This window comes from Musca domestica, unplaced genomic scaffold, assembly GCF_030504385.1.
Source record: "Musca domestica strain aabys unplaced genomic scaffold, Musca_domestica.polishedcontigs.V.1.1 35, whole genome shotgun sequence".
Lineage (NCBI taxonomy): Eukaryota > Metazoa > Arthropoda > Insecta > Diptera > Muscidae > Musca > Musca domestica.
Genome location: NW_026712315.1, coordinates 1,578,137 through 1,602,866, shown reverse-complemented (window position 1 = coordinate 1,602,866; position 24,730 = coordinate 1,578,137). Strand labels below are relative to the sequence as shown.

Below are 24,730 nucleotides of genomic sequence, written 5' to 3'. Positions count from 1 at the left end.
ATGGGATTATCTTAATATTAGAGCTGCATCAAACGGTGGACCTACAGGGTGAGATGAAAAAATTGCAACCAACTTCAGACTTCTGTCATTTCTAAGCCACTCGTCCGATAGCTGTTAAAATTATTCCAGTGACAGTTCATTATATTTTTTACAAGCGTACAAAAGCATTTTGGTGAGAATTTTCCATAGAAAGAGTTGTTCGTGATGGAATTCAAGCGTGATAGTGTGATTTCTTTAAATTTAGCTGGAAAACCACAAGTGGCTATCGCTAGAGCACTCCAGCATTTAAATGTGAATAAATCTTTTGTGTCCCGTACCATCGCCCGTTACCGTGATACTGGTAGCGTAGCCCGACATATGTCAAGGAAGTGGACGGAAGAAAACAGCAACCTCAGCAGAAATGGTTCGGAAATTAATGAAGCAACTTGATCGAAACCTACGTCACAGTGGCCGAAAAATGACTCGTGCTGAGCTGAACATATCCTAATATCCCATTCGGCAAATATTGAAAAATGAACTCGGGGTAAAGCCATTCCAAAATTGTGCAAGAACTTACACCGCAACAGGAAGAAAATAGACTCAAAAGAGCTAAAGAGTTGCTTCGCTTTGCCGAAAGTAGTGCTATTTGGTTTTCTCCGATGAGAAAACATCCGTTGTCCAGCAGTTGTAAACATACAAAATGATCGTGTTTACTGGCCAAAGAGGTCAGCTAAAAATGTGCACCTTCGGTTGGCCATCAGAACTCAAGCGCCGGGCATGGTGATGGTGTAGGCCGCCATAACAGTCGACCGTTGCATCAAAATATAAGCCGAATATTATCGCGAAACTATTCTGGAGGATGTATTAAAGCCTTGGACAAGCAAAAGTTTCGGCCGCAGAGCATGGACATTCCAACAGGACTCAGCACACGCCACCCAGGAATGGTTACAAAATGAGATTCCTCGCTTCATTTCCAGCGCACAATGGCCAACAAAACCTCCGGATAACAATCCGTTGGACTATTGTGTCTGGAGTACTTTGGAAAGCAAGGTTGGCACTAAAAAAACACCAAAGTGTGGATCACCTCAAGCAAGCGTTTCGCCAGGAATGGGCCAAAATACCGCAGAGCAACATTCGGGCAGCGTGTAACGATTTTATTGGTCGTTTTAAGGCCATAATTCGTACCAAAGGTGACCAATTCGGACAAATCTAAACTTATATTAAAATTTAATGCTATTTCCGACATTTTTTGCTTTCATTCAAAAAAATTAAAAAAAAATCTAAAAACTATGGCGTTTGTTTAAAAAATATATTAAATTTGTCACACATTCAGGGATCCCTGAAAAAAATTTTCACAATCCCGATTATTGCCCAAGAGTCCAGTCCTTAAAACTTTTTTAACAGCATTCTATCTGGAATGTATTAAATTGTTTTACTCAGTGTGAACTCTTCAAATATCCCTATAAGACTCCTTGAAGATGTGTATTTTTTTCATTTTAAAGCAAACATCAGAACTTCTTTAAACAATATAAGAAATTTTAAATATCCCCCATGGCTGACCCCAAATATTAAATTACATACATTCGAAAAAATTGCCAAATAACATAACTTTGATATTTCAAATAACCCTTCCATGGCCAGTTACATTAAACTTTAAAGAAATGTCTATGAAAATGTCACACCTACGCCAGAGGAACTCCAAGAGTTACCCAAGCTGAACGAATAGACGAATAAGCTATTTGGGTCAATTACATTGTTCCCGTCTCTTATTTTCTTCTTCCACTCCAATCCAATGATTTTCTATATAAATAAATTATAAAGTATATTTTGTTGTTGTTGTTCTTGTGTCTATTGACAATCAAAGCGTATGACAAAGGGAAGGGGCAACAAAACAGAAATTGGGAGTAGATGGTGGGGGGGGAGGTTGTTTGGATAAAGAAAGTAACAGTAACACTCCATGTTTTCGTTGAATGGATTATGGAGGTGGGTGGCTTTTGGTAGGAGATGAGTGGTTGGGGAATGGGGAAAAGTGAAGTTCATTGAACTTGTGCATTCAACCATAAACCTTGAAAATATATACCACATACATAGCTATCCTTTGAGGACAGGGAAAAGTATGTATTCTCAACCAAGCGTGAAGGAAAACTGAAGAACAGAGACACACATTTGAACTAAATATAATTTTTGGAAAATGATAAAGTTTGGGAAAAATGGAAAGTTTAAAGGCATTTTTTAAATCATTTTAATTTTAATTACTATTATTTAAAACGAAGCCAAGCAAAGCATGATTAACAACAATTGTGCGTATAAATTATATTAATTGGTTTCCAAGGAGCCTGAAAGTAGGCTTTACTTTTTGGTTTCATAACTATATGTTTGTATAAAGGAAGATGGTATTTAAATCTGTCTGGCACGCGGAAGCCCCCAAAAGGGAAGGAAGCTTTTCAATTTATTTTAATTATGAATTTTTAATAAAAAATTGAAATATTTATAAAACAATTTTCAATAACTTTTTTTAGCATTTTAATAATTTAGTACTTAAAAATAATATATTTTTTTCGTTTGTCTTTCCAGGAAACTTTTCTGTTTTTTTTTTTTTTTTTTGGAAATATTGAACGCTTAAGAAGAACACATACAACTTATACCGTCCACAAACAAATTTTATAGGAAAAACCCACGAAACAGAAGAATAAGTACCAGAAGCAACATAGCACAAAAACCTCAGCTCCTGAAGACATAAAGAATTATGTAAATAATTGCTTCTCAGAACATTGCCACCAGTCAACCAGTCCATTAAATGATGCCGCAGAGAGATTTAAATTTTTCCAAGCAAATAACTTTGACATAGCACAGTAGCAACAGCATCAACGGAATTAAATCTTCTATTTTTTTTTTTTTTTGGGAGAAAGAACAAGAAGAAGCATAGGAATTTTTGGAAAAAATTGCAAAACTTGTTTTTATTTTGTGGAGAAGAAAAAGAAGAACAAAAAAGACATTAACCTTGTGTTCTGGCAATAAGGTCCAATCAGGCCCCAGACACAATACCCACTCAAGAAGCTTTAAACTACTATCTACTTTCTTTCGCAACATCATCACACATTATTTGTGTGTGTGTGGGTGTGCGTCCGTGTGAAGAATATTATTCCAGTAGCAAAAGAAGGATAATAGAAAAAAACTCTAGAGACTGGGTTTTTTAAGAAAAAGAACAAATACTCACCTTCCAGAAATTTAATAAGGAACAAAAACGGTTACCACGGACTTTTAAGGATTTTTTCTTAACAACAAAAACAACAACAGCAGTAACAATGGGCAGAAAGAAAATTCAAATATCACGTATAACGGATGAAAGGAACCGGCAGGTAAGTGTGGAAACAAAGTCCAAAAAGAAAATGATTATATGATAGGACCAATAGTCCGTAAAAAAAACTCCCTAATTTTTGGTCCACAAGGCCTTTGAAAAAAATCCAAAAAATTTTGAGTCCCAAAAATTACTCCGGATATTGGTGTAAGAGACCATGAAAAACAAATTTTTTAAACATTCTAAAAAATACAATAATCCTATAAAAATATATAATTTTGGTCTGATAGTCCATGAAAAGAATTCCTTAAAAAATTACCATTTATTATTGGTCCAAGATTTAAAAAAATAGAATTCCAGACAAAATGCATTTTTTTTTTTTCAATAATTTCGGGAAAACCCAGCAGCGTATGAAAGTAGAGTAGTTTAGCGTTTCGAATGTTTAGATGGCAAAATTACCGGAAAAGAGGAGAAAAGTTCCCCCTCTAAAAATTACTAAAATTATAAGTTTAAGTCAATTCGATTGGAAAATATTGTCAAGACCTATGGAATATTACAATCGGGGGATAACATTATACAGGGTGAGATAAAAAAAAATGCAACAAAGTCAACGTCATAATTTTTACATTTTTTTTAATTTTTTTTTTTTTTTTTTTTTGAATGAAAAAAACAAATTTTGGAAATAGCATTAAATTTTAGAATAAGTTTAGATTTGCTCGAATTTGTCACCTCTGGCACGAATTATGACCTTTAAACGGCCAATGAAACCGTCACACACTGCCCGAATGTTGCTCTGCGGTATTTTGGCCCATTAACGGCGAAGCGTCTGCTTGAGGTTATCGACACTTTGGTATTTTTTTAGTGCCAACCTTGCTTTCCAACAGACGCCAGACACAATAGTCCACGGATTGGTATTAGGAGATTTTGGTGGCCATTGTGCGCTGGAAATGAAGCGAGGAACCTCATTTTGTAACCATTCTTGGGTGGCGCGTTTTGAGAGTGCGTTGGTGCTGAGTCCTATTGGAATGTCCAAGGTCTGCGGCCAAAATGTTTATGGGCCCAAGGCTTTAATACACCCTCCAGAATATTTTTGCGATAATATTCGGCATTTATTCTGATGTCACGGTCGATTAATACGAGCAGAGAGCGACCATCGGCAGTTATGGCGGCCCACACCATCACCATGGCCGGCGCTTGAGTTTTGATGACCAACCGAAGGTGCACATTTTCAGTTGACCTCTTTGGCAAGTAAACACGATCATTTTGTTTGTTTACAAACTGCTGGACAACTGTGGCGAATGTTTTCTCATCGGAAAAAACCAAATTCGGCAGTTCACCACTTTCGTCCAAGCGAAGCAACTCTTTAGCTCTTTTGAGTCTTTTTTCTTTCCGTTGCGGTGTAAGTTCTTGCACTTTTTGGAATTTCAATGACTTTACCCCGAGCTCAGTTTTCAATATTTGCCGAATAGAATATAACGATATGTTCAGCTCTCGAGCCAATTTTCAGCCACTGCCAGACACTTATTGGGACGAGAGTCCCTGAAACAAATTCTTCAAAAGTCCAAAATTATACATCAAGAACCCTTAAAAAATCTTTAAAATATGCACGCCAAGGGTGCTCGAAAAAATTCTGAAAAAACACGATAGTTGGTGCTAGAGTCCCTGAAAAAAATCTACAAAAATCCAAAAAAATATTACGAAAGGGTCCTTGAAAATGTTGTTTAAATCCGCTAAAAGTCCTTAAAAACTATTTAAAAATCCCAAGATTACTGTTTTAATAGGCTTCAAAACGTGTTGCCTAATAGTCCTTGAAAACATATTTATAAAATTCAATTATAGTCCTTGTCTTTAATGATCCAAATTTACGTTAAATTGTATGATAGTCCTTTAAAAATTCACTCTTATTTCTTGTCTAATGTCCTTATAGTCCTTAACATTTTTTTTAGTTTTTGAAAAATCCATTTTTACTCTAAATTTTTTTTGTAGTCCTTGGAGAAAAATTCTTCAAAAGTCGGCACTTATAGTCCTTGCCTAATAAACCTTAACCTTTTTAAAATCCCCCTTAATGTTCTTGTACCCCTTGTCAAATGTCCTTAAAAGTCCTTAACATTTTTATTTTAAAAAATCGACGAATACCGATCGATTAGTCCTTATAAAACAAAATATTCGATCTTTATGATTTAATAGACCCTGAAAAAAATCTTAAAAATTCCACGCCCAATGGTCTTGGTGAAAAATTCTTTAAAATCCACCCTTACATTTCATAAAAATCCATGTTATAGTCTCTCCAAAAATAAAATGTAAAAAAATTAATTAAAAAAATATTATTGGCGCCCAAGTGACTCAAATTCCAAAAGGTATTTATTTAAAACCATTCCCTAATAAATCAATTTTTTTCTGTCTCTGGGTCACCACACCACGTCAGAACTCCCCCTTGTTACATTAATTGCTTATTTTTATAATTATTATATATTTTCTTTTTTGATTAATTTTATAATAATGTGTTCTTATCTCTCTCATTTTTCGCTCATGTTTGTTTTTTGCAGGTTACCTTTAACAAACGCAAATTTGGCGTTATGAAAAAAGCCTACGAACTGTCGGTGTTATGTGACTGCGAAATAGCATTGATCATCTTCTCATCGAGCAATAAACTTTATCAATATGCCAGCACAGATATGGACAAAGTCCTACTCAAATACACAGAATACAATGAACCGCATGAATCTTTAACCAACAAAAATATCATAGAGGTAAGTTTTTCTATTTCTTTTTTTTTTTTTTTTTTTGAAGTTTATGCATGTGTTATTTGCTTTCGATATATTTTTTTTTTAATTTATTATTGGGTTTTTTTTTCATAGTCATTTGCAATAGTCCCAGATTGAGTGCTAAAAAAAACAAATACAACAATTTTTTATGAATGGTAATCCACATAAAATGGCGTCCAATGTGGGTCTCGTTCTTAAAATTTACCTCTTGAGAATAATTGTCCCACAATCCAAAATTTTATGGTTGATATAACTTGAAATTTAGAAACTTAAACATTAAGACAAAAAACTATATATATGTTTTGCAAAAATCTAACTCAAAAAATTACACTCGAAAACAAAAAGTAATTACTTGGCTACTTTTGCTCAGGAGGAAAAGCGATTAACAATATTTTGCTCAAGTAAAAGTAAGAAAAATTATTGGATAAAATTAGTAGTAAAGAAAAAAGTCTAACTCACTTTTAGAATATCTTTCCGCCAATTAAAGTAAAAAAAATTAATTTTGGCGCCCAACGTGATCTGATAATAAAATTTTTCTTTACCACTACCTAGCAAAATTTTAATCATTGTATTTTTTTCTCATTGGCGCCCAACGTGGATGCATAAACAAGTTTAGGAAATAAAAAAAACACAGAAAACAAATAATTTTAAAATTTTTCAACCCTGGGAATATTCTAGAAATGTTGTTGATGTTGGCGCCTAATGTGGTGTTTTTACTGACATTAAAACGCCATTTATTTCCTAAAACATCTTTTTTTCTTAAACACTGTCTAAAATGTAACGTCCTTTCGTTTTACCTTGGGACCAAATATACACTGGAGTCCAACATAGGATTCATAACTAAAACAAAATTATGCGATATTTAAAAAGCAATCCGTCCCCAAAACCATCTTCGCCAGGAAGATAATCTTGACAAGAAACAAGTACAAAATATACATTTTGGCGCCCAAGATGGTATTTTTCTTTTAATTGTCCGAAATATATCTTTGATCTAACAAAGGTCTTGGAGTTCACCCTGGGATTCATTGCGGGGTAAAAGCGGAAAGAGTAAAATAGTATTGGCGCTCAACTATTTTTTTTCTTTTAAATGTCAAGTTAAAATTCAGAAAAAAACTACTTCTTAGCATTTTTACTTTATATTGGCGCCCAAAGTGGAAACTTTCATTAAATTGAAAAAAATTGATCTTTTCTCCAAAAACGTGCTCAAATTGCGAAAAAAAAAACCAATTCCAATCATTTTTTAGTGGAGATACAGTAAATTTAATATTGGCGCCCAACATGGAAAACTTTCTTTAAATTGAAATAAATTATTTTCCATCGAATATCACGTTGAAATTTAAAAAAAAAAACTATTTTTTATTATTTTTACTGGGAGTACAGTAAATATTTCTTTTGGCACTCAACGTGGAAATTTCCTTTAATTAAAAAAAATCTATTTTTCAAAATAAAAACAATTTCTGTTGATTTTTAGAAAAGGAAAATTAAACAAATAAATTGGCGCCCAATGTGGAAATTGTCAATAAATTGAAAAAAATATATTTTTCCTCAAACATAATATTCAAATTCAGAATATAAACAATTGTTAATAATTTTTAGTGAAGGAATAGTATTTAAAATAAACTTCTAATGATTTTAAGTGGAGATACCATAAAATTTTATATTGGCGCCCAACATGGAAACTTTCAATATATTGAAAAAAAAAATATTTTTTTATTAAAAAATTATGCTGAAATCCAAAAAAAAAAAACAATTTCTTATTATTGTATAGTAAAACTTTATAGTGGCGCCCAACAAGAGAGGCCAACAATTTTAATCAGTTTTCTAAAATAATTATATTAAATAATACGTAATATATTTCTGGTAAATTTTCGAATAAAAAAATCTATATTAGTCATATTGAGCTATATCAGAACATTCTGTGCTCCACGGGGTAAGAAAACTTATTTTCCGAAAAATTATGAAAAACATGTAGACTTTTCTCTTAGTGGAAAATATGAGCCTATTGCAAGTTAAACGTGACATAATCAAATCAAAAATCATGAATATCATACCAAAAGAGAAATCGAAACAGAAAATGGCGCCCAAGGTAAAATAAGTTTTCATAAGTTTTTTTTTTTCAATTTTTTGTTGCAAAAGTGTCAGACTTAATCCCTTTATTGTTGTTTTTATAAAAACAACATTTGTCTATTAGTAGAGAACGATGGTAATGTTTACCAGGGGTGTAAGGAAGGGAATACCTAGGTTTCAGAAAGGGCCACCAATCCTTATCAGTTCCCTTGTTTTTTTTTTTTTTTTGTCTGGGATATTCTTTTTAATTTCCTTTTTAGGAAATCTTAAGATTTCTCCAAATACTCCAAAGCCGATTCTTATCCCAAACACTGTGCAATAGCATTTTCCTACGTTTTTGTTTTTGTATACGCCAACAATGTACGTCATTGTATAAATGGACTTTTTGAATAATTCATTAAGTTTCGTGTTATTCTCTTCTCTCCCCAAATTTTCTAGTTCAAAGTTCTAATACGATTTTGTTTTTGTTTTTGCTGTTGTTGTTGGGTTTTATTATATTTGTTATTACTGGTTCGAAGTAATTCATACAAAACGATTCTTTGGAAATTGCCCCCGAAAACTAAGACTTGAACTTGAGGAGGTAGTGTGCGTATGTCAAAAACAATATTGATTGATTTGAATGTTACGGAAGGACATTGTATCGTGGTATTTGTTTTTTTAATATTTAATCTTGGGTATTATTTGCAAGGTATTTTCCTTTTCTCTTGTGTTTTGTTATGCTATTGTTATTATTAACTTTCTGGAATAGGTTTTGACATTTTCGACAAGTTGTGTTACTTACTTGCCCTCACCCCCCAAACTTACTGCTGCTGCTACTCTATCCCCGCCATTGCTTGAGAATTCAAATTCAAATTTTTGGCCAGAGATTTAAGAGGGGAATGTGGAGTGAAGATACATTACTCTTTGGCTAACATATTTTTACAATTTTACAATTTTTTTTTTAAATTTTAAATTTGAAATTTTTCAATATTAAATTTAGTCTTCAACTCCCCAAACCCGACTTAAATCACTGCAACTTCCTATTCGTTACTTAATTCAATCACATCACTATTCAAAACATTTACTAAAGCCTTGTGTAAAATTTATAGATTCTCTCTTCTCCATTTCAGAAGGAGAACAAGAACGGTGTCATGTCACCCGATTCCCCCGAACAGGAAGCCGATTACACTCTGACGCCGCGTACCGAAGCCAAATACAATAAAATCGACGAAGACTTTCAGCTGCTGATGCATCGCACCCAAATGGCGGGCGGTGCGGCGTCGGGCCGGAATATGACCAATGCGAATTATACGCTGCCCGTCTCAGTGCCAGTGGCCGGTGCCTATGGTGATAATATGCTGCAGACGAGTCCACAAATGTCCCACACAAATATCAGCCCACGACCATCGAGTTCGGAAACGGATTCAGGTGGGATGTCATTGATAAGTTAGTAGAGGGTGTTTGCCCATAGAAAGGAAAACCGAAAATGAGCACACATCTTTTTTTATTTTCAAAAATCTATCAGTTTTTGTGTTTGTTGTTTCATTGTGTTCTTGTTTTTTATTTGATTTATTTGAACTATTTTTTTTATTTTATTTTATTTATTTTTATAGCATTTTATTTGTTTCAACTAACATTAATCACCTAAGTGTTGCAAAAGATAGTTTTGTTTAAATTTCGTGTTTAAAAGTCCTATGGACGTCTAAAATTTAATTTTAAATATTTTTTTTAACGTTGGCGCCCAACGTAATGTTATCCGTTTAAATAACATACAAAAATTGTTAATATTTTGCGCGAAATCCAAGTTCTTTTGGTTATAAATGTTAAAATGTGAGTCAAATTAATTTTTTATTTTGAAATTTAATATATAAACATTTTAGACAGTGGCGCCCAACGTAGGGTTTAACATTTTTAATAATATACAAAAATGTACTTTTCCACAATATCCAAATTTTGTGCTTAAATTCTGAGTCAACTTTACTTATGTTATGAAAATTGCACTCGATTAAGTTATAATGGCGCCCAACGTAGGGCTAAAATTTTCAATTAAATTTGGAAGCTACTTTGAAATAATAGTTCGACTAACTAACATCAAAATTAAATTTTTTAAATTTAATAATTTTTCAAATTGTGGCGCCAAACGTAGGGTTATCAGTTTAAATAACATACAAAAATTATTGATATTTTGCGCGAAATCCAATTTGTTTTGGTTATAAATATTAAAATGTGAGTTAACTCATTTTTTATTTTGAAATTAAATATATTTTAACAGTGGCGCCCAACGTAGGGTTTAGCATTGTAAATAATTTACAAAAATTGATATAATTTTCCATAAAATTCAAGTTTTGTGGTTAAAATTTGAGTCATCTTTACCTATGTTTTGAAAAATATCCATGTTTTTTTAAGTAATAATGGCGCCAAACGTAAGGTTGGGAATTAAAATGTTATTCCATTAACTCAAAATGTCCTTTAGATAAGTTTAAAGCTAAAATGTATATTGACGTTCTTTTTCTTGATTTTTATCGGAATTTAATACATGTTTTATTAACTTGTGCTCAATTGTTTTTATCAAATTGTGCTATGACGCCATGTTTTGGTAATTACACATAATTGTTCTGGCGACCAACGTGAAACGGTTTCTTAAATATTTTTTTTTATTTTTTTTTTTCTGCGACTTTTGCGACACTTGGAACCTTCCGTTTTCATTCATTCCAAATTAACCCACATTGCATGCTTTGTTTTAAATATGTTTATTTTTTTTATTTTCTTAAATATTCCAGTCTTTTTTAATTTCAAATATTATTATTTTTTTCTCCAATTCGCAAAATTTTGTTATTCTTCTTCTTTCCTTTATTTTCTATGTATTCATCTCTCCATCTTGCACGATTGTTTTGAATTTTTCGAATACATATAAATCTGACAAAAATATGCCAAAACATTTTTCTTGCAAATAATTGCTGCTTTTGATTTGAAAATTTATTGGTTTTTTTATTTTTATTAAAAAATATTTTCTTTTTCTTTCTTTCAACCACAACAACAACTACAACAAATCAAAACAACGACAACATCCTCAAAAAAACAACAACAAATGAATGCAACATCAACAACAACACCATTATTACATTACATGTTGTTTTAAAAACCCCATGTGGATCGAAACATCATTATCGTCATCATCATCATCATCATCACGTTACTCATCATCATCCTGGTTGACACACTCATCTTTACAAAATCAATACGAAATAAACATTTCAATATTTTTTTCCATCATCACCACAATTAATACCAAAACAACAACAAACAATAGTATATCCATCTGGTTCTATGTTGGAGATGTCTAATGGTTATCCTCATTCACATTCGCCGCTTGTTGGTTCTCCCAGTCCGGGGCCAAGTCCTGGTATAGGTGGGCGTTTAATATAATTATTATTAATAACATTTTTTTGCAATTCCTACAATTATTAACCCAATCCAAAATAGCAAAAATAACAAAAAAAATCAATAGCTTGGCATTAGTTTAAAATATTTAAAATATTTTTGAAATGGCATGTTCTATACAAAAACAAGTAAACAAGCTGTAAGTTCGGCCGGGCCGAACTTTTGATACCCTCCACCATTTGGAACGAATATAGCAAATTTGAAACGATTCGAGTGAATAATGTCGCTAAAATCATCAAAATACCAAATATCGGGAGGTACCGTTATATGGGGGCTATACGAAGACGTGGATTTGCACAGACAATTTTCTGTCATAGGCTGTAGCATCCGTTACGAACTTCAAATGCCAAATTTGAAACGATTCGAGTGCATAATGTTGCTAAAATAGTCGAAATACCAAATATCGGGAGGTACCGTTATATGGGGGCTATACGAAGGCGTGGACCTGCACAAACAATTTCCTGTCATAGGCTGTAGCATCCGTTACGAACTTCAAATGCCAAATTTGAAACGATTCGAGTGCATAATGTTGCTAAAATAGTCAAAATACCGAATATCGGGAGGTACCGTTATATGGGGGCTATACAAAGGTGTGAACCTGCACGGACAATTTTCTGTCATAGGCTGTAGCATCCGTTACGAACTTCAAATGCCAAATTTGAAACGATTCGAGTGCATAATGTTGCTAAAATAGTCAAAATACCGAATATCGGGAGGTACCGTTATATAGGGGCTATACAAAGACGTAGACCTGCACACACAATTTTCTGTCATAGGCTGTGGTATCCAATGCGAACTTCAAATGCCAAATTTGGAACACATTTATATGAGGGCTATATGCAGACGTGGACCTGCACAGATAATTTTCTGTCATAAGCTGTAGTACCTACTACGAACTTCAAAAACCAAATTTGAAAAATTTCCGGTGAATAATGTTGCTTAAATCACCAAAATACCGAAAATCTGGAGGTACCATTATATGGAGGCTATACGAAGGCGTGGACTTGCACAGACAATTTTCTGTCATAGGCTGTAGTATCTACTACGAACTTTAAATACCAAATTTGAAAAATTTCCGGTGAATAATGTTGCATAAATCATCAAAATACCGAATATCGGGAGATACCATTATATGGGGGCTATACCAAAACGTAGATTTACGTCACCCATTTTCAATACCAAAAGTCCCGAAGCCATAATACACATTTGAGTAAAATTTTATCAACGTATTTCATTTCGTTCGGAAGCCAGAGTGATTTCCACAGACGGAAAGACGGACGGACATCGCTAAATCGACATAGCATTTTATGCTCCTCAAGAATAGTTATACCTTGTGGGGTCTAAAATCTATATTTCGAGGTATTACAAATGGAATGATAAACTTAATATACCCTCCATACAATGGTGGAGGGTATAAAAATGTTAAATAACATATTTGTAAATTATCCATTTTTAACTAAACATCATGAGCATCCCTTGTAGATAAATATTTTTTATACTAATATTTTTTAACGCATAACTAAATTTATACCAGTTTGATAGAACTTTTTTTGGCGCCCAATGTAGAGTTGGAAATATAACTTAATCATTTTGTTATCAAACAAAAATACTTGAATTGTCAAAATCTTTTTTTTTAAATTGGCGCCCAATGGAAGATCCAAGATTGTTAACTTAATTCAAAACTAGTTCGAAAATGAAACAAATATGTTTGATATATTAAGATAACATGTTCCAATATCCCATTTATCAGGCAGACATAATAAAATGTTAAATTAAATAATTTACATACTTCAAAATCACAACAGCGCCCAATGTGGGAGGAAAAATATAAGTAACTTAACGATCTTAGGCTTTTCTTCGAAATCAGTGCCTCATCGACGCCCCACGCTAACATGAATATTAAATAATTAAATTTTGCATAATTATGTTTTGAAAAATCCATTAACTCTCAGCGGAAAAAATTGTATAATATGCATTGAATTTGGAAAGTAGATTTCATTGAAATTCAAGCAGATAACTGAAATCATTAAATCAATGAATTATAATTTGTAACAATGGAATTCCTAAAATTCAAAATAATAATTAGATTGGAAATCGTTGATTTTTTCCCTGGAATTTTATGTCGCTGCATTAACGTGCTCTTCAATACTTTACTGAAACCATTTATAATCATAAAATTCTAATAATCACACTAGTGGCGCCCAATGTATGAACATGTTAATTCATTGAAATACCGTTAGAGAATGTTCATCTGAGTGTAAGAAACAAGTCTGATGAATAGCTAATAATTTGAATTTGAAATATTACTCTAATGAAAAATTAAAGTCGGCGCTCATCGTACGAACGTCGAAATCTAATAAAAAGAAATGTTTAACTGTAAAGCTTAATTGTTGCTATCGATATATCGATGGCCCATATTTCAACCTAAAATCTTTTTTTTTTTTCTACTTGAAACTTAATGTTCTATGATGCTCAAAGCTATTAATTTCCTTAACATGAGAGTGGCGCCCAATGTATGGCCTAAATGGCCCTATGCACAATACGATTCGAAAATTGTTGTTAATGTAAAGCAATATCGAGTCTGACTAACGAATGCATTACAAATTGCTCAACGTAAAATTGATTTTTGTTTCTCCCCAATTTCTACTGCACACATTGTATTGGTGATAAAATTTAACATTTGAAATTCAACTCATAGGAATGTGATGGCGCCCAACGTGAAGCGAAAGTGGCGCTCAACGTGAAAATTATAAAACTATGTCTCGGGATCTAACCGGTTTATCTTGCCTTTACAATTGAATATCAAATAAACTTTAAAGAAACATAATCTATATTGGCGCCCAACGTGGTCAGCATCTATCTTTCCTAGTCGGCTTTCACAAAGAAATCTGTTGAAAGATCAAAAGACAGTTTCAAAAGATCTTCTGGCCATAAAATAACATTTTGCTAATAGACTTGCAAAAGAAAAATCAAAAATCATTGTGGCGCCCAACGTGAATGTGTTATTCCTCACCAAACGTAAAAAAAGAATAAATATTAAATTATAAATTATTATTCAAAAAAAAATTACGTTTTGAAACGTAAATTTAATTTTTTTTTTCTTTGTCAAACTCAAAATTCTCTTCATTAAAATGATGATGGCGCCCAATGTAAAGCTGATTTTGAAAATATATTTTTTAATTCAAACTTTAATGTTTACTCCAATCTCAGTGGTTTTGTGAGTGTCGACTTAAAAAAATGACTCAGCCAAAAGCGGCACCCAACGTGAACATTTGAAAACTATGCCTCGGAATCGCAACGGCGATATTGGTGGATCTTCCGTTAAGAAATAATTATTAAATTAACGTTAAAGTTAAAATGGTGAAATAAAAAAACTGCAAACAATGTCAAACGACAACATTTTTACATTTTTTTTTTTTAATTTTAGTGAATGAACGCAAAAAAATGTCGGAAATAGCATCAAATTTTAGAATAAGTTTAAATTTGTTCGAATTGGTCACCTTTGGCACGAATTATGGCCTTCAAACGGCCAATGAATCAGTCACACGCTGCCCAAATGTTGCTCTGCGGTATTTTGGCCCATTCCCGGCGAAGCACTTGCTTGAGGTGATCGACACTTAGGTATTTTTTAGTGCCAACCTTGCTTTCCAAATAACTTCAGACACAATAGTCCAACGGATTGGTATCCGGAGATTTTGGTGGCCATTGTGTGCTGGAAATAAAGCGAGGAACCACATTTTGTAACCATTCTTGGGTGGCGCATGCTGAGTGCGATCGTGCTGAGTACTGCTGGAATGTCCAAGATCTGCGGCCAAAATGTTTGCGTGCCCAAGGCTTTAATACACCCTCCAGAATATTTTCGCTATAATATTCGGCATTTATTCTGATGCCACGGTCGATTAATACGAACAATGGTCGGCGCTTGAGTTCTGGTGGCTAACAGAAGGTGCACATTTTTAGCTGACCATCGAATATTTTCTCATCGGAGAACACCAAATTCGGCACTTCACCACTTTCGGCCAAGCGAAGCTACTCTTTAGCTCTTTTGACCCCGAGCTAATTTTTTAATATTTTCCGAAGGGAATATTGCGTTATGTTCAGATCACGAGCCATTTTTCGGCCACTGCAGCGCGGGGTTCGTTCAAGTCGCTTCTTTACTTTTCGAACAATTTCTGCTGATGTAGCTGTTTTCTTCCGTCCACTTCCTTGACGTCTGGTATCTGGTATCACGGTAATGAGCGATGGTAGGAGACACAAAAGATTTATTCACATTTAAATGCTGGAGTTCTCTAACGATAGCCACTTGTTGTTCTCCAGCCAAATATAAAGAAATCACACTAACACCCTTGAATTCCGTCACGAATAGCTTTTTTTCTAAAAAATTTTCACCAAAATGCTTCGGTAAGCTGTCCCTGGAATAATTTTAACAGCTGTCGGACGAGTGACTTACAAATGTCTGAAGTTGTATGCAGTTTTTTCATCTCACCCCGTAAATGTAAAAACCTTTGTTTTGCAACCATCGGCTTCTTTAAATCAATTAATTATTTAGGGGAAATAATTCTCACCTTCTCTCTAAGTTTGGTGTGGAAACGTATATTATTCTTTCAATCATGATAAAATTGGCGCCCAACGCAAGGCTGAAATTATCTTAGTATTCTAAAGTAAAAATTTTATAAAAATTTGAAAAAATTTAAAATGAATAATCTACTTATTTCGATATGTTAGCATGCCCTAATTTCAACACACAATATTAGCAGCGCCCAATGTGGAGCTGTCAACATTTTTTTAACACAAACACAATTTATTTGTTTGTAACAGTAAAAATTAATTATTTAAAATTTTATAGAAATGGCGCCCAATGTTAGGCCATATATAAATATTTGAAATAACAAAAAACACAATTTTTATTTAAAATAGCTTTAGCAATTTTTTTTTTATTTACAAATTATAAATAAACAATTGCTATTTAAGTGCATGTGTTCATCTAAAATACAAATAGAAAACAAAGAAAACTAAACAAATATTTATTAATTTTTACTAATATCCTCAATACATCCTCCCTCTTTTTTTAGACCCCAATTTTTCGTGCCACATGTGATTTTTTTGATTTTTAATATCCTCTTTTTCTTTCGAATTCAATACAGCTCACCAATTAACACACAAACAACAATCACCCGGCAGTCAAAATGGCAGAGCTTCCAATTTGCGAGTTGTTATACCGGCGCCCACAATTGCTCAAAATATGTCCAGTGCTGCCGATGAGCTAAATTACAATGATGTACGTTGAGAATTTTCAAATAATACCGTTAACAATTTTTTCAATAATTTTATTTTTTTAAATTTTACAACACAAATTTTATAGCGTCACAATCAGTCATCTTTAAATACTCCCGTTATGACATTACAGACACCCATATCTGCGTTACAGGCATATCCATTTGTACCGCAAGACTTTTCCATGACCCCCTCCGATGTGATGAGCCTGCCCACCTGGAGTACACATCAGAGTCTGGTACACCAGACGGGGTGAGTAGACAGGGAAATGGTATTTCTTCAACACGTTAAAGCGAAATTCAAATAAGTTTTCATTTCCCATTTCATAGAACAAAAATTGGGTGTAAAAATTTTTATTAATTTTTGATTTTTTTTTTTCACCTCCCCCAGACTCTCCCATTTAAGTGTTTCCAATAGTACACCTCCACCCGCCACATCACCCGTCAGCATCAAAGTCAAATCCGAGCCTCAATCTCCTCCACGTGATCTCTCCGGTGGCCATCAGCACAGTAATGGCTCTTCAAATGCCACCAATGGTGGTGGTGGTGGTGGCGGGGGTAATGGCGGCCCTGGCGGTTCTTCTAGTCACTCCAATGTAAATGCCAATAATTTGAATAATTCGTTATCGATTAACACCGGCGGTCTGAGTGTCAACAGTGGAGTGGGTGTTATAGCTGGTTCTAGTCCTTTAGGTGCCGGTAGTGGCGGCGGAGGAGGTGGTGGTGTCGGAGGCAGTGGTGGTGCTTCAAATTCTTCCTCAACGTCCAATGGCTCGGCAAATGATCAGGCAACAAATTTAAGCGTTTTAAATCATAGCCAACAACAGCATTTGGTCATGGCTGGTTCAAGACCATCGTCGACGGGTCATTTAACACCGACACCGGGTAAGTTCGAATGAGTTAAAAAATGTGTTACTTTGTAACTAATTTTGTTGTGTTATTTTGTATGAAGGATTGAGGATAATTTCAGAAGCAAAAAATTTGAAAGTTATATTTTTTTTGATTTTGAAAAAAAAAATTGGAATTAGTTCCAAAAGATATGATCTGGAAATTTTTCAAAAAAGAATCCATGTTAATGAAGAAGAGAAAACAGGGGAAAATCCGCGTTTTTTTTTTTAACTTTCCATGGCTGGCTTTGGAGAAAAGGCACATATATTACATTTTTTCCAAACCTTTAAATAAGTTAAACCAAATCCGAAATAATTTTAAAATTTTCAAAAAAAAAATTGGAATATTTCCAAATAATTTTGTTTTTTTGAAAATAATTTTGAAAATTTCAAAAAAAAAAAAATTGGAATATTTCCAAATAGTATTTGGAAAATTGTTCAAATCCTAAAGATCCTGACTATATTAATAAACAAGTAAAAAAGCAGTAGGGAACGAATTTGAAAATTTAAAAAAAAAAAAACCTTAAAAATTCTAAAAATACCGAATATAGCCGTTATGTTGGGGTCTATACGAAGACAACTTTTGTCAGAATCTATTATAATATTCAAATACGAAACATGAAAAAAATCCGGTGAATAATGCAAAGGAAAAATCATCAAAATACCGAATATAGGGAGGTACCGTTATATCGGTGCTATACGAAGACCTAGACCTGCATAGACAATTTTCGGCAGTCGCAGGCTGTAGTACAAATTGTGAACTTTAAATACGAAATTTCAAACAATTTCGGTGAATCTTGTACCTAAAATCGTTAAAATACCGTGAGGTACTGATATGTGGGCCCTATACAAAGGCCTGGATCTGCATATGCAATTTTTTGTCATGGGCTGTAGTACCCATTACGAATTCTAAATTTAAAATTTGAAACAACTCCGGTGAATAATGTCTCTAAGATCATCAAAATACAGTATATTAGGAGGTACCGGAGGCTATACAATATCGTGGACCTTTATAGAAATTTCTTTTCCAGGGGGTAAAGTGCTTAGAAAGGACTTCTGATATGGATTTTTAGACAATTTCATTTAAAAATTGGGCTACAATAATCAAAATACCAAATATCGGGGGGTTCAGTTATATGGGAGCCATACGAAATCGTGGACCTATATAGACAATACTCTTCCTGGGGGTAAAGTACTCAGAATGACCTCCTTTTGTGGATTATCAGTTCAATTCCATTGAAAAAATTGGCTACAATCATCAACATACCGAATATCGAGGGGTATTGTTATATGGGGGCTATACGCCCATCTTCGAACTTGACCTGCCTGCAGACAAAAGACTGATCTGTGCAAAAGTTTAGCTTCAATCTTTATTCGTTTTTACCCTTGTCTGATTACAACAGACGGACAGGGCTAAATCTTCTTAGAATTTCGTGTCTAAAATTATTATTTCGATGAGTTATACTCGGAGTGACGAACTTAATATACCCTCCATACTATGTATGGTGGAGGGCATAATAATAATAATAATAATATTTATACATAATAAAAACATTTTTATCCGATGTTGAATAGGTTATACCTTTTCTAAAAAAATGTCAAATTAATAACTTTTTTGAAATATTTCTAAACTAATATCTTTAAATATCGAAATTTTTTCTTGAAATTAATAGCAATTTGAAGTCAAGGAAATAGTTAAACTTTTTGCTATTTAAATATTATAATTTTCAATTTTATTGTTTTTTTTTCTTCGAAATTATCCTTAAACCTTTCATTGAGAATGCATGTTAAGCTTTCTATTTGCCATATTAACAATTTGACCCAAAAAAAGAAATTAATTAAATAACTAAAATGATGGATGTAGCAGCTAATATGGCTACAGTTAACTCACTCTCTCTCACTTTCCATCATTTTAACTCAAAAATCCTGTTCGATTTCAAAATTTTTTTACCAAAAATCTTAAAAATTATCTTTATCAAAATATATGTGTATCTCTGTGTGTGTTCTTAAGAGAGGAAATTATAACCAAAACCCATTAACTCAAATCAATTTTTTCAAATAATTCCTTTTTTATAGGCCTAGATAAATACGAAGGTTATGCATATCGGTCACAACTGGGTCAGAATTCTAGACTATGGAATTTTGGTAAATTGGCTTCTCCCCATTCCTTGTCCCCCCAAAAAAAAAGAAAAATCTATACATTTGATCTTTTGTAATTTGAATTTGAAAGTGAAAAATCAAATCACTTTAAAGAAGAGAAAAGAAGGTGTTTTACGGCAACTGTGTTTTATATGTTCTCATTTTATTCTCATCTTTAGTTTTTTTCTCCCAAACTCCACTTTTTCACTTCATTTTCTCACCCAAAATATGTGTATCACTCTCTAAATCCAAAATTTCCATTTTCCCCCAAAAAAGAATTTCTCCAAAGTTTTGTTTCTCCATTTCACTTCTCATCATTTGTCATCTCATTTATTTGATTCTCTCATCATTCATTGGTAATATTTTACAACTCTCTTTGAGAGAGTGAATGTTTTTTATTAATTTTCAAATATTCAAAATTGACCCAGTACATGATGACCTCCAATGTTTCATCGCCAAATTTTAGGTCTTCGGCAGAGCGACGCTCTCTAAGTCTCCAAGGTAAGGATGATTTTCAGAGACCATTTATAAATAGATGAGGGTCTTCTTAGGGTCTTCTATAGATAAAAGATGTTGAAAAGTTTTTTTCCATAGATCCTTCAAAAGTATAACAATTTTCAAACAAAAGACCTTTCAAAGGACTTTTATGGAGCGAAGGACTTCTATGGGGAAAATATCTACTGACGGTCTTCTAAAGATATAGGCCCTTGGAGATCTTCTGTAGAGGAAACCCCTCAAAAGATCCTTCAAAAGTATAACAATTTTCAGATGGCTGCTATAAACAAAAGACCTTTCAAAGGACTTTTATGGAGTGAAGGACTTCTATGGGGAAAATATCTACTGACGGTCTTCTAAAGATATAGGCCCTTGGAGATCTTCTGTAGAGAGAAGACCTTTCAGGGTTTTCTTCTTCAAAATATACGCTTTAAAGCGGTCTTCTTCGGTAGAAGATCTTACTGAGAGATATACTCTTTCTGAAGAAGCCCTGTGGAAATTCTTTTATATTTATGTGAACCTAAAAGGGTTTTTTTCATAGAGGGGGTATGTTATAGCTCGAAGAAGCCGTTATAAAAAAAAGACTTATTAAAGTTTTTTTTTTTCTTTTTTAAAGATGACATTTTAAGGTCGTCTGTCTAAGAAGTAATTTTAAAGATCTCTCGTCTGTAGAACAGCTCGTCTATAGAAGATTTCTTCTCTATAGAAAGCCTTTAGACAGCCTCTATTAAGAAACGTAGAATAGAGACCTTCTAGAGGCCTTCTATTGAGAAAAGGCCTTCAAAAGGTTGAAGACCTTCCAGAGGCCTATAGAGAATATAAGAGCCCTTGTGAAGCTGACAGATATTCCAATACTGCTCTATAGAGCCGAGACATTTTAGAGAACTTATTAGACAGAAGACCTTAAAAATGCCATCTTTAAAAACACAGAAACTTTAAGAAGTATTTTATAAACCGTAGGTCCTCAAGAGGTATTCAAGCTGTAATAGAACTTCAAAGGTCTTCTCTAAAATACCCTTCTGAAGTCATATAAGAACAGAAGAATTTCCAGAAGTCTTCTCTCTAGGCAGACTATCTTCTTGAGGCCTTCTATTAATAAAAGACCCCCAAGAAGTATTCTACAATCAGAAGACCTTCCAGCGGTCTTTCATGAAGTGAAGGTTTCTAGATTCCTTCTGTAATTTCAAGACCATTCAGATGGCATCTGTAGATAAAACACCTTGAAGATGTCTTCCACAGATAAAATATATTCCAGAGGTATTCCATCGAGAGATTTTCAGAGGTTTTCTATAAAGAAAAGAAACTTAAAACATCGTCTATAGATAGAAGACCATCCTGGGGTCTTCTGTAAACATAAAGGACCTTTTTTAGACAAAAGATCTTCAAAAGGCCCTCTTTGAATAAAAATAAAAATCGACATAGGTCTTGTATTTATAGATGACCCACAAGAGATCTTCCAACTACGCATGACCTCCAAAAGGTCTTCTATAAACAGAAGACCCTTCAGAGGTCCTTTAGAAATAAAAGAATTACCAGAAATCTTCTGTAGATATTTTCTGTTATTCTACTATAAATAAAAAAGAAGATCTTCGAGGGGTCTTCAGTACGGAGAAGCCCTGCAAGATGCAGAGAGGACGTTTCAGAAGTCCTCTGTAAATAGAAATCCTTCTAGAAGTCCTGTACGGAGAAAATACCATGTGAATGTTTATTCCCAATAAAGAAACCTTCAGCAATTCTCTGTACATTTTCATTGACCGATCATCCACACAACCCCCCTTCGCCTTATCTCTCATTTTCTCCTCTAGGTTCTTCTTCTGCCGATCTTCATTCGGAGAAGCCCTACAAGATGCAGAGAAGACTTTTCAGAGGTGTTCTGTAAATAGAAGGCTTTCTAGAAGTCCTGTATAGAGAAAAGACCCTATGAATGTCCATTCCAAATATAGAAGACCTTCAGCAAGTCCTCTGTACATTTTCATTGACCGATCATCAACCCCCTCCCCCTTATCATTCATTTTCTCCCCCAGCTAAAACTACGCTTTGCTTTGGCCATAATTTATTTTAATTTAATTATTATTATTTTTTCTAACTCTCTCTCACATCTAATGCCAAGTTTTTTTTTTTTTGGAATATTATCTCACAACGAATAACCACCCAGCGCTCGCTAACCTGAAATTTAGAAAAAAACAAAGGGTTGTGAGGCCCAATTTTGAGCAAAAGATGAAATGTATAGAAAAATCCATCCTAATCTCATTTTCTTTCTGTAATGCAGAATTTATATTTATTAATGCAGGTTCTGTGACGCCGAGCAGTATACCATCGCCGGATATGCGCCAGCAACAGCAGCAGCAGCAGCAACAACAACACCAGCAACAGCAACAACAACAGCAACAGCATTTGAATGATTACGATGGACCAAATCAGGCGCATAAGCGGCCCAGAATATCAGGTGGTTGGACAACATAGCCAAATGAAAATAGTAGTAATAATAGTAACAACAACAACAACAATAATATTAATAATAAAACATTAGTAGACAATTATCAGCAACAACAACATCATCACCATCAGCAGCAGCAGCAACAACAACAACAATTTAATACTACTACTACCAACAACAACATCACAAATCAGCGACATGCAGCGCCACAATTTAGTCAATATCCACAGCAATCATTGTCATCCCATCATCACCAACAGCAACATGACATGTACAACACCTATTTAAGTATTGCTGCTGCTGCCACAACCTCTGGCCAGGATCAGGCAGGCAGTTGTCACAACACCATTGCCATGGCTCGACATCATGCAAAACAATTAATGCAAAACCACCTGAATAGTTTAAATAACAATAGCAACAACAACAACAGCAACAATAATAACAATAATGCCCACCAAATGATGCAACAACAACAACAACATTCGCACAGTCAATCTCTCAAGTCAAGGGGGGAAAGTGAAAACAAGAATAACAATTTACAAGTCTTAAGTACAACAACAACACCTTCAACATCGCCACAGCCTCAGACCCCGGCACGACCCCCAGTAGCAGCATCATCCTCTCCCAGAGGAGGTCTCACAACAATGGCTAGCCCCCACCAGCACCACCACCATAGCAACAACAACTCAATGGGTATGGATAATGTTGTAATGTTTCAGCAGCAATTAAAACAATTCTAAGAACGAACAATAATCGTTGCAATGCCAACACAAACACACACACATACATACACAGATATATTTTAATTGTACAGTATACATACCTATGGATTTATGTGTAGCAAATGTACATTACAACAACAATTAAATGAAATAGTTATAGTAATAATAATAACAACAACAACAAGAACTACAGCAAATATACTCATACACACACACATACAAATAAATATTGCAAGTCAAGTTTACATATATATTTTTTGTTCTGTAAGTCAGATGCAATAATTACATACCTACATACATATGCAAACAAATAATGCAGTCCTGAAATATATATACTCTCGCATAGGTTTTACACTGGTCTGAACAAATTTTCTTGGTGCAAGACACGGTTCCACACACTCTGCCACAATGAAAGTCCAAAATGGTCGCTTAAAAAAACAGGTTCGAATGCTTGCATCAGTTGTATTGACTGCCCGCCTTTGGAATGATATATCCTTATTTTGGGGGGGGGAGGTATTGCAATATAAAGGGATAATATTGATATTTGTCATATCTGTTATCATTTTGATACAAGCTATGTTCCGAACTTGGAATACCCCGCACTATTTGGAAGAAACTGGAAAAATTTCAAAAATAAAGTCCGTCGCAAAATATTACCTAAATGATAACCGTTATATGGGAACTATACAACGCCCTATAGAGTTAATTATCTGCCATACGCTGCAGTATCGATTTTGAAATAATTCCAGTGAATAATGTCGGAATAAAGGGAGGCTACACGAAGTCGTGGATCTCTACCATACAACTTTCTTTCATACCCATAACAAACTTCAAATACGAAATTTGAAACAATTCCGCTTTATAATATCTCTAAAACCATAAAAATACCGAATATTGTGAAGGAGGATGCCTTATATAGGGGCTTTACGAAGACGGACATGCATAGGCAATTTTCTGTCATAGGCTGTAGTATTCATTACGAACTTCGAACACGAAATTTGAAACAATTCCGATAAATAATGTCGCTAAAATGATCAAAACCCTGAATATTGGGAGGACGGGTGCACAATTTTAAACTTCTATCTCAATTCCTTCAAAGAAAGTGTGATTACAACAGATAGATGAACAGACAATTTGAAACAATTCCGCTCTATAAAAACCATAAAAATGCCGAATATTGTGAGGGAGGAGACTTTACATAGGGGCTATACGATGACCGACCTGCATAGGCAATTTTCTGTCATAGGC

The 24,730-nt window shown here is 33.8% G+C and overlaps 2 protein-coding genes across 16 annotated transcripts in view; both read left to right on the top strand.

The window, feature by feature from the left end:
- LOC101898601 (myocyte-specific enhancer factor 2) overlaps positions 1–23,729 on the top strand; it is a 152,600-nt gene extending 128,871 nt beyond the window's left edge. For 2 of the 15 annotated variants that reach the window (XM_005182138.4, XM_005182139.4), the window contains 9 exons: positions 2,554–3,338; positions 5,824–6,027; positions 9,198–9,534; positions 11,399–11,497; positions 16,674–16,807; positions 16,892–17,055; positions 17,194–17,687; positions 19,766–19,834; positions 22,614–23,729. In XM_005182138.4, coding sequence (XP_005182195.1) covers positions 3,285–3,338; positions 5,824–6,027; positions 9,198–9,534; positions 11,399–11,497; positions 16,674–16,807; positions 16,892–17,055; positions 17,194–17,687; positions 19,766–19,834; positions 22,614–22,786 — 1,728 coding nt within the window. In that variant the 5' untranslated portion in view covers positions 2,554–3,284 and the 3' untranslated portion in view covers positions 22,787–23,729. Of the gene's footprint in view, positions 1–2,553; positions 3,339–5,823; positions 6,028–9,197; positions 9,535–11,398; positions 11,498–16,673; positions 16,808–16,891; positions 17,056–17,193; positions 17,688–19,765; positions 19,835–22,592 lie in introns of all 15 variants that reach the window. The other 13 variants (XM_005182142.4, XM_005182141.4, XM_005182140.4 and 10 more) reach the window with 13 other exon arrangements.
- On the top strand, positions 23,030–23,500 carry LOC109612334 (probable serine/threonine-protein kinase MARK-A). The gene has a single exon (XM_020036277.1). It carries the CDS (start codon positions 23,030–23,032, stop codon positions 23,498–23,500), a length of 471 nt encoding a protein of 156 aa, XP_019891836.1.
- Positions 23,730–24,730: the final 1,001 nt, after the last annotated feature.

Bases quoted from the DNA above. Each gene is read 5' to 3' on its own strand.
- LOC109612334 (XM_020036277.1), top strand. From the start codon at position 23,030: ATGTACAACACCTATTTAAGTATTGCTGCTGCTGCCACAACCTCTGGC.